Source organism: Podarcis muralis, chromosome 14 (assembly GCF_964188315.1).
Source record: "Podarcis muralis chromosome 14, rPodMur119.hap1.1, whole genome shotgun sequence".
Lineage (NCBI taxonomy): Eukaryota > Metazoa > Chordata > Lepidosauria > Squamata > Lacertidae > Podarcis > Podarcis muralis.
In genome coordinates, this window is record NC_135668.1 from 11,600,561 (window position 1) to 11,616,653 (window position 16,093).

The 16,093-nt window shown below is 43.3% G+C and overlaps 1 protein-coding gene and 1 long non-coding RNA gene across 5 annotated transcripts in view; one reads left to right on the forward strand and one right to left on the reverse strand.

The window, feature by feature from the left end:
- Nucleotides 1-13,025, reverse strand: part of DMXL2 (Dmx like 2) — a 113,615-nt gene extending 100,590 nt beyond the window's left edge. For all 4 annotated transcript variants that reach the window (XM_077918492.1, XM_077918491.1, XM_028705439.2 and 1 more), the window contains exon 1: nucleotides 12,806-13,025. In XM_077918492.1, the coding sequence (XP_077774618.1) occupies nucleotides 12,806-12,892 (87 nt within the window). In that variant the 5' untranslated portion in view covers nucleotides 12,893-13,025. The remainder of the gene's footprint in view (nucleotides 1-12,805) is intronic.
- A 74-nt stretch (nucleotides 13,026-13,099) lies between these two features.
- LOC114584012 (uncharacterized) lies at nucleotides 13,100-15,321 on the forward strand. Its single transcript, XR_003703619.2, has 2 exons — nucleotides 13,100-13,256; nucleotides 14,948-15,321. It is a non-coding gene; the product is annotated as an uncharacterized LOC114584012 (long non-coding RNA).
- Nucleotides 15,322-16,093: the final 772 nt, after the last annotated feature.

The following is a 16,093-nucleotide window of genomic DNA, read 5'->3' on the forward strand; positions in this document are numbered from 1 at the left end:
ACATCTATGTGCACAAGGGCAACATTACCACTATTTCCACCTTGGGATGCAGCGCTCTATGGATTAAAAGCAGTGCAGCATTGTTGTTTCAGTTTATAGACCACTTACCATCTGAAAGATCTCAGAGTGGTTTGCAATGGATATAAATATTTGTATGTGTGACACACACATACACAGAGCACAGCACAATAAAAGCATGTCAAATAATTCACATAGCAAAATGCATACAAGCTATCCATACACCTATTATAAAAATAAGTAAAATCAGAAATCACTGCAAGGCAGTGTAATATAACATTTCAGACAGCGCAACGTACATATAATCCTTCATCCCATCTCACTCAACAACCATTTCACACAATCATTCGCTACCTGAAACACTACCAACCCCTCAGGCATAAACCACACACACTCAACAATACGGTGGTACCTCGGGTTAAGAACTTTGCTTCAGGATGAGAACAGAAATCGTGCTCCGGCGGCACGGCAGCAGCAGGAGGCCCCATTAGCTAAAGTGGTGCTTCAGGTTAAGAACAGTTTCAGGTTAAGAACGGACCTACGGAACGAATTAAGTACTTAACCTGAGGTACCAGTGTACTGTTATGCGGTGCCTGCCTCTGGAGCTTCCATTGTTGGGGTGGAGACTGGGAGAGTTAATTGAGGCTCATAAGGCTTTGGCGTACCTCTGAGCGAGCAGCTCAGTGGGAGCTGTCCATGGTGCTGTAGGCTGCAACATCAACCCATCCTGCCTTGTGAGCTCCTTGCCAGGACAAAGAGAAAAATGCTTCTCACTTGTGCACAGGAAATCAAACTACAGGATCAGAATCTGTTCCACATGCATATAGCTATTTTACATGCCTTATTGTCCCTCTATGCACTTGATGGCTCCTGTGCAACTTCCTTTCACTCCTCCGCTCTCGTGTTTCAGTTTTTGGAAACAGCTATGGTTAGCTTGACATATGCACTGGCACAATCAGGAAAAGACCAGTTTGCAAACCTGGTTTGTAAACCATTATGTTGTATTAACCACGGTTGGTGAAAACACACAATGCTCACCGTGGCTATCTTTGAAAGCAAAAGGGAAATTCATATGCGACTCTCTGGTTTAACCATTGAGTTGATGCATACAGTTGATGCATAAGGGTAAGGAGGGGAACGATGGTGCTGAGGTAAGATGTGCTTATCAGAGCTCCACATATTCCCTTTCAATTACATCATGGGGGGTTGCTTTGCTAGCTTCTCTCCCCCCCCCCTTTGTTCTTTTAAAAATTCCTCTTATCGAAGGCAAGGTTGTTTTATGTGTTCCAGCGACCCCAGGAATTTGCACCATAGAATTTTGTGAAGCTAGCATCGTAAATTTGTTTTAACGAAGGCTAACAGCCTTGCAGCCACCGTCCTGGTTTCCTGTCAGTTATATCTCCACATTTTAAAAGCTTTTTTAAATGACTTTTAACCTTCAAAACCTTTTAATCTCTTAAAATCCTTTTAATTTCCTTTGACCCCCTATATTTTAAACAAGCTGATTTGCACACAGTGCATTTTCACTGTCAACAAGAGAAGAAGGTATATCTACCAAGGTTTGCATAGTTTCCTAGTATCTCAACAGGATCTTTTTGTGTCCTATTACATATCCTTTATCTAAGCAGAGGCAGCAATACAGCAGCACCCTGCAGACATTGTTGGACTACAACTTCCACAATCCCTGACTACCGACTATGCTGGCTGGTGCTGAGTAGAGATGGAGCCCAATAACCTCTGAAGGGCAATGCGTTAGCTACCCTTGATCTAGAGTGACCACACTTGGGACCTGGTCCATGTTGACTCATGCATTAGAAACCAATGATCAGGCTTTCTTAAAATACAAGACAAATGTTCATTTCCCGGTATCCTGAATGTCTTGAGGACTGCGGTGCAGCAAACCAGGCTTGGGGGGAAAAACCTCCACTTGCTTAGTCCTCCATGATGACCATAAATTACCTTCAAGCAACCAGGCTTTACATAAGAAGTTAAGATTGCAAGCAAATTGCACAAGCATGCGTAGGCACAAAGTCTATTAAAAATGCATGGACTAGTATTTTTTCCTGGAATTATTTGTGAGGCTGCAAAAAATAATAAGCATTCAGGAACATTGGCTTTTGCTTTTAAAATCATGCTAAAAAGCACTGTGCCCTGTTAATATTCAATTACATCTTGGAGTGTTTTGGAAGGGTAGAAAGAAGGAAGCAACCTTGAGATGGTTCCCAAAACACAGAAATGCTGAGGGGAAGCTGGGCAGAATCTCCTGCAGCAATAAGGATAGCAGCGCATGAGTTCTGTAGATTTAAAGCCCTGACAAAAGCAAGGAGCATGAAGCAAGCTTAAGTACCACCCACACACAGAGTCTGCTCTGCTTTAGTCACTCTGCTACCTGCAAGAGAAAACTAGATGGGAGTTCGCAAGCTGCCAGAGGAGCTGGAATGACTTGCAGGATTCTCAAAATTAAGAAAAACTGCACTTCTTTTTGCCAGAGCTTGCATTAAGATGAAGCCTGTTGGCTCGATCCAAGGCAGTGACAAAGATCTAGTAGATTCAGTAGCCAGACCAAGATAAGCACAGGTAGAGAGAGAATCTTTCAATAAATAAAAGGGCTGAAAGTGTTGCATCTTAAATAGCTCACAGGCATGTAATTTTCCACTTGCCAGAAGCAGGTAAGAACTGCCTTCAGGTAAGCTCCACAGTGACAAATCAGTCTGTGCTCTAGGAGCCAAGCTATGCAAGTCAAGCACTACTAATGGCTGCACGTCCATCTTGAAAAAAACTGAAAGTGCCCAGCCAGTGTTTCTTAATTTATTTTTTGTTTATTTCATTTATAAAAATTCTATCCCGCCCTTCCTCTCAAAGGAGTACAGTGTTCTGAGAATCTATAAAGGTAAAGGGACCCCTGACCATTAGGTCCAGTCGTGGCTGACTCTGGGGTTGCGGTGCTCATCTTGCTTTATTGGCTGAGGGAGGCGGCGTACAGCTTCCGGGTCATGTGGCCAGCATGACTAAGCCGCTTCTGGCAAACCAGAACAGCGCACGGAAACGCCGTTTACCTTCCTGCCGGAGTGGTACCTATTTATCTACTTGCACTTTGACATGCTTTCGAACTGCTAGGTTGGCAGGAGCAGGGACCAAGCAACGGGAGCTCACCCCATCATGGGGATTTGAACCGCCAACCTTCTAATCAGCAAGTCCTAGGCTCTATGGTTTAACCCACAGCGCCACCTGCATCCCTCTGAGAATCTATAGTCTATGTAAATATGCCCATAAGAGTGGCTAGCCTGCAGAAATGCTTACCAGTCTGTGAAGGCTCACATAGGAGGGACTGAGAGTTACATCCCTCTTTCAGCAGCCCTCTGAATATATTATGATGGACATGGAGGCAGGGGCTTGCCTCTTCTACCAGCACACTTGTTTTGTATGCTGGGCATGGAGGAGGGGGTTTGCCTCTTTTGTTTCAATGTAGGGCATAGAGGAGAGACAGAATCATCCCATTCCTTCTCCACCAGCTGATTCACTTGCTGATATGCAGCTTCTGGTCATACTTCTGCTTCGACTATGGCTAGTAGGTTAGTGCTGAAATATGAGGCAGCTCTACAGACAAATTTAACGGTGGCTGGTTTCCAAGCCTGCCTATCTTATTTAATGACTAATAGCCAACCTTTTGATCAAATGATACTCAATAAAAGAGTTTAATATTCCTGGCCAGGAGTAAGGAGAGAAGCTGCATGTAAATGGAAGCCCTCCTCCAAACTTGGATAAACTGTGCATCCTGGACTCCTCCACATTATGGGAACGATCCAGGTACAGGGTGCTTCAATCCCATTGATATCAAATAAATACAAACACAAACCTAAGTGTTTAAGATCCATTGCGTTCAGCAATGTCACTGTGCTTTTCAGCAATCATTTCCACTGCAGCATACAATGCACATTCCTAGCATAAGCTACCAACTAGAACTTCCGAAAAGAATTATTAATTCAAAACTGTGTAGCAAGATTAGCTTCCCAAATGTCCAATGTAAGAAGACCATTTCAGTCTGCTTACGAAACGCTATGTAAATCAGAGCTCAATGAGGAAGTGAGTTCCACAGGTCCAGGGCAACTGTAGGAAAGGTTGTGTTATATCTGGTATTCACAGAAGTTGACTCTTGCAAGAGAGCGTCTTAAAGGTAAAGGTAAAGGTAAAGGTACCCCTGCCCGTACGGGCCAGTCTTGACAGACTCTGGGGTTGTGCGCCCATCTCACTCAAGAGGCTGGGGGCCAGCGCTGTCCGGAGACACTTCCGGGTCACGTGGCCAGAGTGACAAAGCGGCATCTGGCGAGCCAGAGCCGCACACGGAAACGCTGTTTACCTTCCCGCCAGTAAGCGGTCCCTATTTATCTACTTGCACCCGGGGGTGCTTTCGAACTGCTAGGTTGGCAGGCGCTGGGACCGAGCAACGGGAGCGCACCCCGCCTCGGGGATTCGAACCACCGACCTTTCGATCGGCAAGCCCTAGGCGCTGAGGCTTTTACCCACAGCGCCACCCGCGTCCCAAGAGAGCGTCTTAGATTACCTCAAATCTAGAAAGGGTTCATGTCAGTGGAGGTACACCCCAACACTGTAAAGCTGATGTTTTTTAGATACTTGTAACTGAGTATTTGGTGTGACTGGACATTACAAAGCACGAATTAAGTGGATTTGGGACACTTCCGGTAGAACTTCCACCTGAGACTGTAGCAAAGTGCTAAACCAGTATGCAGTAGTTAGAAATTTTTAAGAACACAACGTTATTTACCAAACTAACTATGCATTGAATTAAGCAAAATCTATAGAATTCTGTAACATACAAGTATACAAAACAGGGACAACTTAACAGCATGTTCTTTTTTATCCTGAATAACAGAACACTGCATTATTAAATTACACCACCAACAGCATCATTTATGTTGGTTCATTATTCAAGAACACCCTGACTAACCAATTTCTAATGCAATGCACAATTGCACTTTCTAATTGTCTTTCCGTGCTATTTAAATCATTTTCTTCAGACAGTTTTCAGCACTGGAGCTGTCCAAAAAGGAATAAGTGTTTTTACAGAGGTAGCTGATTGTTGGCACAGGTCTGCCAAAAGTAATGCTAATTTAAAGGATTCATCTTTTGCCCGTCCCAACTTATATTCGGGATATTAATTTAAAAATAGGAATTCCATGATAGAAATATATTAAAAAGGGAGAAGATTTAACAACACTTACAAAATTGTTGTGAACTACCCTGAAATCTATGGCTGAAAGGTGCTATACAAACTTAATAAATAAAAATAAAATAAAAAAATCAAGCTATATTCTCAATTAAATAAACAGCATTAAGAGTGTGACATCTAGCAAAAGGGTCTGGTGCATATGTAAAATTCTATACCTCTCAGTTTCATTATTTCTACACTAACATTAACTATGTTTGGTCAGGATTTGAGGCTGGTTTTGCAAAACCATGTTAAATGTAGCCACAATTTGCATTAATGTCAGAGCAGATGCAATGCCATGCTATCTACAGTATAACACAGAAAAAGGAAGAGAGTGAATTGTTCAAGAGAGAAAAAAGGATGGGCCACACAAGTCTGTAAGACACTTCCGGTTTCTTCACCACAATTAAAAGCTTAGAAAACAGTATGTCTGAACAGGAACACAAAGGCTAATGAAGGCCTGAAATGAGCCAGCTTGCTTTCACTGGTTGCAGATACATCATCATATTGTTCCTATATAAAACATATCCAAACCTATTAACATATAAAAAAGCAAATTAATACATTTTTAAGGCCACAGTGGCAAAAGGCCCTCTAAAATTCACAATACAGAAAGAGAAGGCAACGTAACAACAGTAAGTAGCTACATCAGCTATTAAAAGTGTTGGACAGTGATTTTTTAAAAAGTTGCTGCAAGCCAAATTTGCCTGCTAGGAGCATTCCACGTTGGGGTGCCTTAAAGCCAAATATATTGTAGCACTAGCTATGATACATTGCATTTTACGATTCCATACTCTCCCGTTCTGCCCTGCCCACTCTTCCAACCTTCTCCTCAATCTTTATCCACCTGATTAGTTTTTGACTGGCTCATCTTCAGACAAAGGTGTTGTGGCTGTCCTGATTTAGCTGTCCTGATATCCTAGCAGGATATGGGGAGCCTTGGACCTGGAAGCTGAGTACTAAAGAACTCAGGAGACCAGAGTTCTACAGTCTGTGAATGATTTCCAATAAATTAAACTGTCTGCAGTACCTGGACACTTCAGTCTTTGAGTGACACCTTGTTGGCAAAGACTGCGTCAATGGTTTTGGAGCCTTTGGATGAAAGCTACAGAACCACCTGTTGCTTATGGGTGATGAAGTTGAGTTGGCAGGAGACTGAATCATCAGATGTACTTACTGCACAACCACTCCTATATCTTGCTATGTAATGCCAGGCAGGCTTATGCTACCTGCCCATAATAAACAGTGGAAAACCCAGAAGCACAGTTAATGCAAATCCAGTAATTTAATAACCTTATGAGCTTTGTAATCAACACATTAGCAATATTGCATATTTTAGTGGTCATTTGTTTTGCACTATTTCCCATGCAAGTGTTTGTTCTGCCAAATTCCATAAGGACAGGGATAGGCCATAGCTCATAGAGTGCATGTGGTTGCATGCAACAGGTCTCAAGTTCAGTCCCTAAGCACTTCCAAGCAGAGTTAAGAAAGACACCCATTTGAAACCCTGCCAGTCAGTGTAGACTATACTGAGCAGGATGGTCCAATGGTCTGACTCAGTAAAAGGCAGCTTCCTTTGTCGATCACTAAAGGTAAAGGGTAAAGGGACCCCGACCATTAAGTCCAGTCGCGGACGACTCTGGGGTTGCGGCGCTCATCTCACTTTATTGGCCGAGGGAGCCGGCGTACAGCTTCCGGGTCATGTGGCCAGCAAGACTAAGCTGCTTCTGGTGAACCAGAGCAGAGCACAGAAACGCCGTTTTACCTTCCCACCAGAGTGGTACCTATTTATCTACTTGCACTTTGATGTGCTTTCGAACTGCTAGGTTGGCAGGAGCAGGGACCAAGCAATGGGAGCTCACCCTGTCACGGGGATTCGAACTGCTGACCTTCTGATCAGCAAGCTCTAGGCTCTGTGGTTTAGACCACAGCGCCACCCGTGCCCCTAAAAGCTCTTTATTTCCAACAGGTTCAGACGTAATAATCCTGGTCTGATAAGCTGTGCTGCATTGACCTCAGAACAAGCTTGCCCAGCTTCAGTGACACTATCTTAGTTTCTTAAACCAGTTTCCCAATTCACATGGCACAGGAAACTGTGGTTTAAGAAACTAAGAGACCTTTGCTTAAGGCTTAAGCTGAGTGCGCCAAGGAAGGAGGGAAGCAGAGACACAAGGTGTCAGTGCAAGGGCAGACAACTCATTCACAGGTTAATAAAACTTGGTTTATCAGACTGGGATCATTACATGTAAACCAGGACACTGTTTTGCAAATGGCTGGCAGAAACAATATTCTTGCAATAGAACATATCTCAAGAGCCAAATACAGATTCACACAGAGACACTGGAAAAAGTGCAAAAAGCTTTGGTCAAAGTAACTATAGGTTCTTGTTCCTTGACTAAACGGACAAAACATCAAAGAAAACTGCCCTGAGTAATTCCCAATGTCTGTGAGAGAGAAAATTCCTATGGTTTCACTTAGCATTAGGGTCACTGGCGTTCTAATGAAGAGGTGGGGAACCTCTGGACCTCCAGAGATTGTTGGACTACAACTCCCACAATCCGTTACCATAAGCCATGCTGGCTGGGGTTTATGAAAACTGGGAGTTCAACAACGTCAGGAGGGTCACTAGTGACTCACTATGAATCTAAACAGGAACGAAGACAATCGCAGGGATGACTAGACTATTCCCAAAACGCTCATATCTGTCAGGTTGCACAGGACAGAGATGGCGAAAGTTAAGGACTCCCAAGTCATGCACAGAGATGGAAGGTGGAAGCTGACTTGTTTTAAAAACAGTAACTGGCACAGCTTGCACCACCAATATGATGTCCAAACAACAGATGAATGATAGGCCTGGGAAGTCTAGCCATCTTAGGATCAGTTGCAGAATGACTGTTTGATGTTTTTAATACCCTCACAAAGCAGAATCATCATTCTGCTCACGCTACTGTTTAACGGAGGAATTAATATCCCTAAACTACCAGGGATCAGCATTCTACAGTGTTCTGCTGAAGGGGATGCTTGCTACCTTTGCAAAAATCCCGCCCACTCCATTGCAGAGTCAGCAGGATCAACTGTCCTCAGTGGGATAGGAGGAGAAATTCCAGGTCTGCAGCGCAGAACTTGGGGCTGTCTGCAGCTACCTTTCCTTCACCTCTTTATTTGTGTGGTGGTTCCAGTAGGTACCTAGCAAGCAGATCCCCAGCTTATTGGGGAAGACCTACACAGACAAAGAACTCGATATCAGTAAGCCCATATTGTCAAAGGAAATGCCCTGCGTGGAAGAATAAAATAGGGGGCAAATGTCAAAGCACCTCTCAAGTAGAGATGAAGATTTACTTGTTTCACCTTCATCCAACTGCAGCCATGTAGCACTCCAGTTCCACGCTTGTTGCTCTGACCTTGCAACTCCTCTCCTAAAATCCCTTCCAGGGCTTCCTGTCCACTCCCTGATCCTGTGCAATCTTCCTCATCTTTAACCACCCCCCTTGCATGGCCTTTCTTATCTATCTTCACTTATTTCCCAACACATCCCTTCCAGTGACCTTTGCCCACACAGCTCTACCTGAAATGATTTTGTCTTGCTGCCCCTTAAGGATGAAACCACCACCGTTGTGCGATCACCTCTCTTATTTCTTTAAACGTCTCCTCAAAACAGTAACGTATTGAGAACTTTCCCAGGAGTCCCTTTACCTAATTTACCTAATTGTAACTCCAGGTTCTTTGTAAATCATGTATATAGATGGGGCTGCACAGATTAATAATAATAATGAAGCCAGCAAAATTACTTTCAATAGCATCTTGTAGGATAGAGGAGACTGGGGCAGGTAAACCTGGATATTACGAAAAGGTGAGGGTTGGTGCATTTGTTTTTTCTGGTTTAATAGGGAAGAGAGAGAGGGATTGTGATAAAAGGGGGCAATTCCTTAATTATAAGGATCTCTATTTGCTGCAATCATTCATATGGTGACTGCCAATGTCTTGCCTCCTTTCTAATTGCTTGTAGACACAATATATAATTTAAACACTGAGAGTCTGATAGTTCAGACCACCAGAAAACTAAGTCTCTGTGGCATGAGATAGCTTACTGCATTCAAACAATAAAACCACTCAACAAACAATGGCTCTTTTTTAAAAAGATCATTTTAAGGAGAATCACAGCAAAGAAAGACCTTGAGGCACTGTCATTTACAACCTGGGCTGGCGTAGATTACAACACACACATCTAATACAATTATTTTACACTTTCCAATCATGATTTCAGCCCCCCCCCCCGAGTTCCTTAAGCAGAACATACATATAAGAAAACCAGCAATGCCAAGAATGATCTATGAAATCAATCCATCTCTCCTCTCCTTCAGCCTCACGGTCTCTGGCCTGTGCTGTTAGCAAACTGGCATTAAAACAGTATCCCAAAGATCTGCAGTAAGAGTCTGTTCATTTTTATAACGATCAAAATTTGGAGAAAGCATTCAGACAAAAATGGCCACACAATATGCAGCCCACATATTATTAGCTGAATTCCACTGTGATGAAAGAAATACTACGGAGTACGGTTTTTATGAATGTCACAGGAAGCAGTGGCTGTGCAGTGTCCTTAGACGTCAGTAGAGCTGCATAGCAGCAGAAAAGAGAAAATACTCTGGAGTGAATACCTATACTTTATTTTCTTGGCAGAATTGTTATTAAAAGGGCAAAACTGTGTGAAACCGTTTCTGAATAGAAAGGTTTTTCAACAGGCCCCCAAAGTGTCTGAGAAATAGATGCTATAATCACAATAATTTTGACAAAAATTACTTCAGACTTGTATATGTCACAAAGATTAACATGCCCAGTCTCCTCACCTCCAAACGCTAATTATTGTTGTTTTTAACTGCTCAAAAACTCCTAAAAAGGAACACTTTTTTACACAAGCTGTTAGGTGCAAGATCCCTCCCACTTTCATTTATTATTAGCAAAGGAAGTTATATTCCATTCAGTTGCAAAGCTCATCCACAGCTAGCCCAGGAAACATTTATCACAGGTAAGGTGTCTTCAGCCACCTACGTGTTGCTTGACTACAGCTCCCATAATCCCTGATCGCCAGCCATGCTGGCTGGGGCTGATGGGAGTTGGAGTCCAGCAACACCTGAAGGGCCACAGGTCTTCTATCCCTGATTTAAGCAGGCTTTTGCAACCACATAACTTTTCATTACAAGATGGACCAGGGTATTTTCTGCATTATGCGATTTTCTCACTTAAAAGACTTGCATCAAGAAAAAACAAAAAAAATTCCTTCCAGTAGCACCTTAAAGACCAACTAAGTTAGTTCTTGGTATGAGCTTTCGTGTGCATGCACACTTCTTCAGATACACTACTGTATAGTGTATCTGAAGAAGTGTGCATGCACACGAAAGCTCATACCAAGAACTAACTTAGTTGGTCTTTAAGGTGCTACTGGAAGGAATTTTTTTTGTTTTGACTATGGCAGACCAACACGGCTACCCATCTGTAATTGCATCAAGAAAGTCAGACTATGCGCATTGCCTCCACCATTCTCTCCCAGGGTACTCTGGGGAAAAGAAATGTACCCTAAATCTTTACCAGTCACCACCAGTGGGACTAAGGACATTATTACATCATAAACAAACACAAGGGAGTAAAGAGATTATGCAGCTCAGCCAGGACTGACCAACAACACTATTTATTTCCACAGGCCTTTACTTTAGAAGTTACAGCCCCTGCCTTCCCATGCCTAAAAAGACAGGCATCAACACCACTGGTAGGAAAGGAGAAGATATATTACAAACCCCCCACCACTACCATAAGATTGCCAAGTTTTCAAGCAGGCCTGTTAACAGCAGTCATGAAGCAGTTGCATGATTCAGTTGTTGATTTCTGCGGACCAATGCTCATGTAAAGGCAAGGGGGCAGGCCAAAGCGGTTTAGTGACCACTTGGCAATGCTGTCATCCCCCCCCCAACACACACACCAACCATCCTATAATTCCCTCACCCTGTTGGGAAGCACCTGCCAGCTCCCTCACCACTATTCACCTTGCCACTAAAGCCACAAACATATAATGCTGTTTTAAAAAGGAAATAAATAGGATACACACACACACACACACACACACAGGTACACTATTTTAGTTAGCAAGGGCAGGTCATAGAATCCTAGAACCGTAGAGGCGGAAGGGACCACGTGGGTCATCTAGCCCAACCCCCTGCAATACAGAAACCTTCCGCCCAAATTTGGGGCTCGAACCTATAACCCTGAAATTAAGAGTCTCATACTCTACCAGCTGGGCAATGCATGCCTCCCTGATCCGATACACACCTTAGATAAATATATAGATACATCCATTATTATGGAATATAAATAGAGATTCGGTACTTCAGACACGTCAGAGCCGTGGTTCACAACGTGGGGCACGTGCCCCATAGGAGGGCAATTTGATTTTTAAGGGGGGGGGCAATTCCAGAATGAGTTATTAACAGGTAATGGTCTTTTAGGCTTCCTCCACGTGAATAGGAGTGCACTTTTTGAATAATAAGAATTATATGTCACGCAGAGGGGGGCATCAAGATTTTAGAGATGCTTAGGTGGGGCATGGCCAAAAAAAGGTTGGGAACCACTGCATCAGAGGGATATCCACGTTGGGTTGCATCCAACTAAGTCAGAGTGGATATGCTAGGTGTGCATTAATTTCAGTTGGCCTACTTTGGGTTGGACTAGCACCGAATACCACCCACAGGTATATTATACATTACAGTACAGTACAGTATAAAGATTCAAAACCTTTTGGGTCAAGGTCCAGCCAAATTTTGTGGACAAGTACGCAGACAGCATAACATGACATAACATTATATTATAGTATATTTCAGTATATTATAATATAAAGATTCAAAACCTTTTGGGACAAGGTCCAGCCGAATTTTGTGGACCACAGACAGCATAACAACATGACATGACATTATATTGTAGTATATTATAGTATAAAGATTCAAAACCTTTTGGGTCAAGGTCCAGCCAAATTTTGTGGACAAATATGCAGACAGCGTAACAACATAACACTACATTATAGTATATTTCAGTATATTATAGTATACAGATTCAAAACCTTTTGGGACAAGGTCCAGCTGAATTTTGCGGACAAGTACGCAGACAGCATAACATGACATAACATGATATTATAGTATATTTCAGTATATTATAATATAAAGATTCAAAACCTTTTGGGACAAGGTCCAGCCGAATTTTGTGGACCACAGACAGCATAACAACATGACATGACATTATATTGTAGTATATTATAGGATAAAGATTCAAAACCTTTTGGGATAAGGTCCAGCCGGATTTTGCATCGCATATACAAACACACACACACCAGGGCACGGAAACCAGACCAAAAATAGCTTTTTTTTGGGGGGGGGGGAGAGAAGAGAAATTTTCAGTGCCCCACCCAGACCCTGAAGGCAGAAAGCCTGGCAGGACGACGAGGGTGCCTTCTTCTGCATCTCCTTTGGGTGCCACCCTCTCTCTCCTCGCCTTCCCTCCCAGGACGGATCCGTCCCTCACCGTGAACGGGGTGTCCTCGACGCTGCCCACCGAGTAGCAGTTGTCTCCCGGGTTGACGGCGCCGGTGAGCACCTGGTGCAGATGCATCGCTGCTGCTGCTGCTTCGGCCTCCGGCGGCCGCCCGCCCCCCCAACCGGCAGGGATTCCCTCTCCCCTCCGCGAGGGCGAGCGCGGGGATGCGCAGAGAGACCCGGATGGCTTCCGCTCCTTCTCCTCCTCCTCCTCCCTTCCCGCGCTGAGGAAAAAGAAGAAGAAGGGGGAAGCTTCGCTCTCGCAACCAGGGCGCGCGCGCGGGCGGCGGGCGGGCGGGCGCGCGCTCAGCGGCAGCCTCGGCGGCGGTAGGCGGGCAGGTCAAAGAGAGTGATGGGACGGAAGCGTCGTGCGCATGCGCGGGAGGGGGAAAGATGCCGGCTGAGGGACCACCTCCGTCTGAGGGAGGGGCTCCGGACAGGTGAGTCTGGCGCGGGGGAGGGGGGACTCGGACAGGTAGGGAGACACGCTGTGGGAAAGGGGAAAGGGGAGCCCGGAGGGTGAGATTTAGAGCAGCAACAACAACAACAACAGGGATGGCCGCCTCTTCGGCAAGCAGGAGTTTGTTCCCTGAGGGCGCGGTCACACACTCGGCGTTTAAAGCGCGACGGTGCCGCTTTAAAACAGCCGCGCGGCTCTTCTTCTCAAAGGGTTCTGGGAGTTGTAGTTCGTTGAGGATGCTGGGAGTCGATAAGGAGACACGCACACACATTGTCTTTTTTTAAAAATGTATTTATTATTATTATTATTATTATTATTATTATTATTATCAGTGTTTTTTCCTGGGGGGACGCATACCCCTAAACATTTTAATGTATAAAAAAATAATAAAAAGTCCAGTAGGACCTAAGAGACCAACGAAGTTTGTTCTTGGTACAGTGGACGCTCGGGTTGCGAACGTGATCTGTGAGGGATGCACGTTCGCAACCCGCAGCGTTCACAACCTGCATCTGTGCATGCGCGGGTTGTGATTCGGCGTTTCTGCGCATGCGTGGCCGCCAAAACCCGGAAGTAACCTGTTCCGGTACTTTCAGATTTCGGCGGTCCGCAACCCCAAAAAACATAACCTGAAGCGGCTGTAACCCGAGGTATGACTGTATCAGCTTTCGTGTGCATGCACACAAAAGCTTATACCAAGAACAAACTTAGTTGGTCTCTAAGGTGCTACTGGACAATTTTTAAATTTTATTTATATATTTCGACTGTGGCAGACCAACACGGCTACCCACCTGAATCTAGAACCCTAAACATTTTGTGAATCTTTGTACTTTTGTCTATTTACTGTATTTATTTTCCCAGATTTGAACTATGCAATGGTGATTTTCTTGAGTCAAAATGAGAGTACCCCTAAACATTTTTAAAGAAAAGAAGCACTGATGATTATTATTATTTTATTTTGACAAAGTAATAAGAATAAATAAGAATAAGAATGTGCACCCCACCACCAGGACCATTCCATTGTAACCGTCCAACCTCCCAAAGTTTCAACACCTTTTGCGATGGTTTGATCCCTTTCCATTTTAACAGTACAAATTCTACAATTGCCTTACGTATCTCCTCAAAATCATTTCTCCTGTGTATTACCTGTATTACCTTAATGGCACACGTTAATTTATCATTAATAGCTATATGCCACACCTCTTTATAGCATTCTTCCATTTTATATTCTGCTTGCCCCTTCCCCTTCCTAGCTATCATAATTCATGCAGCTGTCAATAAATTTGCTCACACATTTTCTTTCTTTCTTGGAGGAATGGGTGAAAAGCTTGTCTGTGGTTTGGCTTTGGTAGGAAATAGTAGCAAGAGCAATGCGACAAGAGGCTGGCTTTGTGTTGTGTATTGCAGCTGTTATTCTTTCATGTGTGTGTGTGTGTGTGTGTGTGTGTGGGAGGGTGTTCAGTTGAGTTGGGTAACTCTTTTAACAGCCAAGTCAGTTATGTAATAGCCGTAATCAACTTTAAAAAAAAAAAAGTGTATACTGTTGGGGGAATGGATGGACAAGTGCAAACAAATAACAAATGTTGGGCACGGATGAAAACTTATATAGTAATCATCAGGTGTGGTGCCATATAACAACAACAACAACATAAAAATCTCCATTTAATATTACAGATTCAAGAAAAGGGAGAAGACACATAAAGAAAGAAAAATAACAACTCAAGAGACCTTAAACAGATCCTTTTAGACACAAACTGCGGAGTTCGATCATGTTCTTGGATGTTGACAAAGGTCACAAAATCAAACCAAACAAATACAAACTTATTTCCATTTATTGTTTACAGCTACATAAATTTTGCTATATTTTTGTAATTTTGTCAATCCTTTGTTGTTGTAAGTTGCCTTGAGTGTGGTTTAACTAAGGAATGGTGACATACAAGTACCGCAAATGTCGATGGTGTGGTGTGTTGCTGGCTCCCAGAGGGCACATTAGATTTGTAGACTACTTGAACACTTTTGCGATTAAATTAAAAGCAATTTGAAGCCTGTATGTTTTCTTTCTTTCAACCTCTGGAACAATCAAGCTCCAAGGATAATAAACATTTATGGAATTGGTTTCTGGATGGCAGTAGCTGACTTAAGGATAAAACAAAGGTTGGGTTTGTTTACAAAGGACTTTAAAATGTTAGCTTTTAAAGGTGAAGACTAGTGACCTCCAGACTTTGAGAATGATGAATCAAGTTTAAAATTGCATGGTCAAGTCAGTGTCAAGGGGAGAATTGCCTAGGTGAGAAATAACTCTGCAATGCTGGACTGTGTATGCAATTTATCATAGCTTCAAAGTAAAGTTTTTAGATTTTGATTTGAGTTCTCAAAAACTTTTTTTTAAAAATAAGCAGCTAAAGTTCCTGTAGTCTAGGAATATATTTCCAGCATGTCATCAGGAAAGGGATTTTTTGGGAACAGTAATGTTAATTTTCCTAATACTTTGTTAATGAGTTTCTTCCTCTGAAGTCTATGGGAATTTCGTCATATGCTGCCTGCCTTAAAATCAGACATCATGAGTGGTGGGATTATGAACCTTTAATAAATAAAGTAAATGAAAGGAAAGAAATGAAAGGAAGGTGGTCCAGCGCTGAGGGCCTTCTGGCAGTTCCCTCCCTGTGAGAAGTGAGGTTACAGGCAACCAGGCAGAGGCATAGCTGTCAACTTTTCCCTTTTCTTGCGAGGAATCCTATTTGAAATAAGGGAATTTCCCTTAAAAAGGGGGAAACGTTGACAGCTATGGGCCTTCTTGGTAGTGGCGTCCACCTTGTGGAA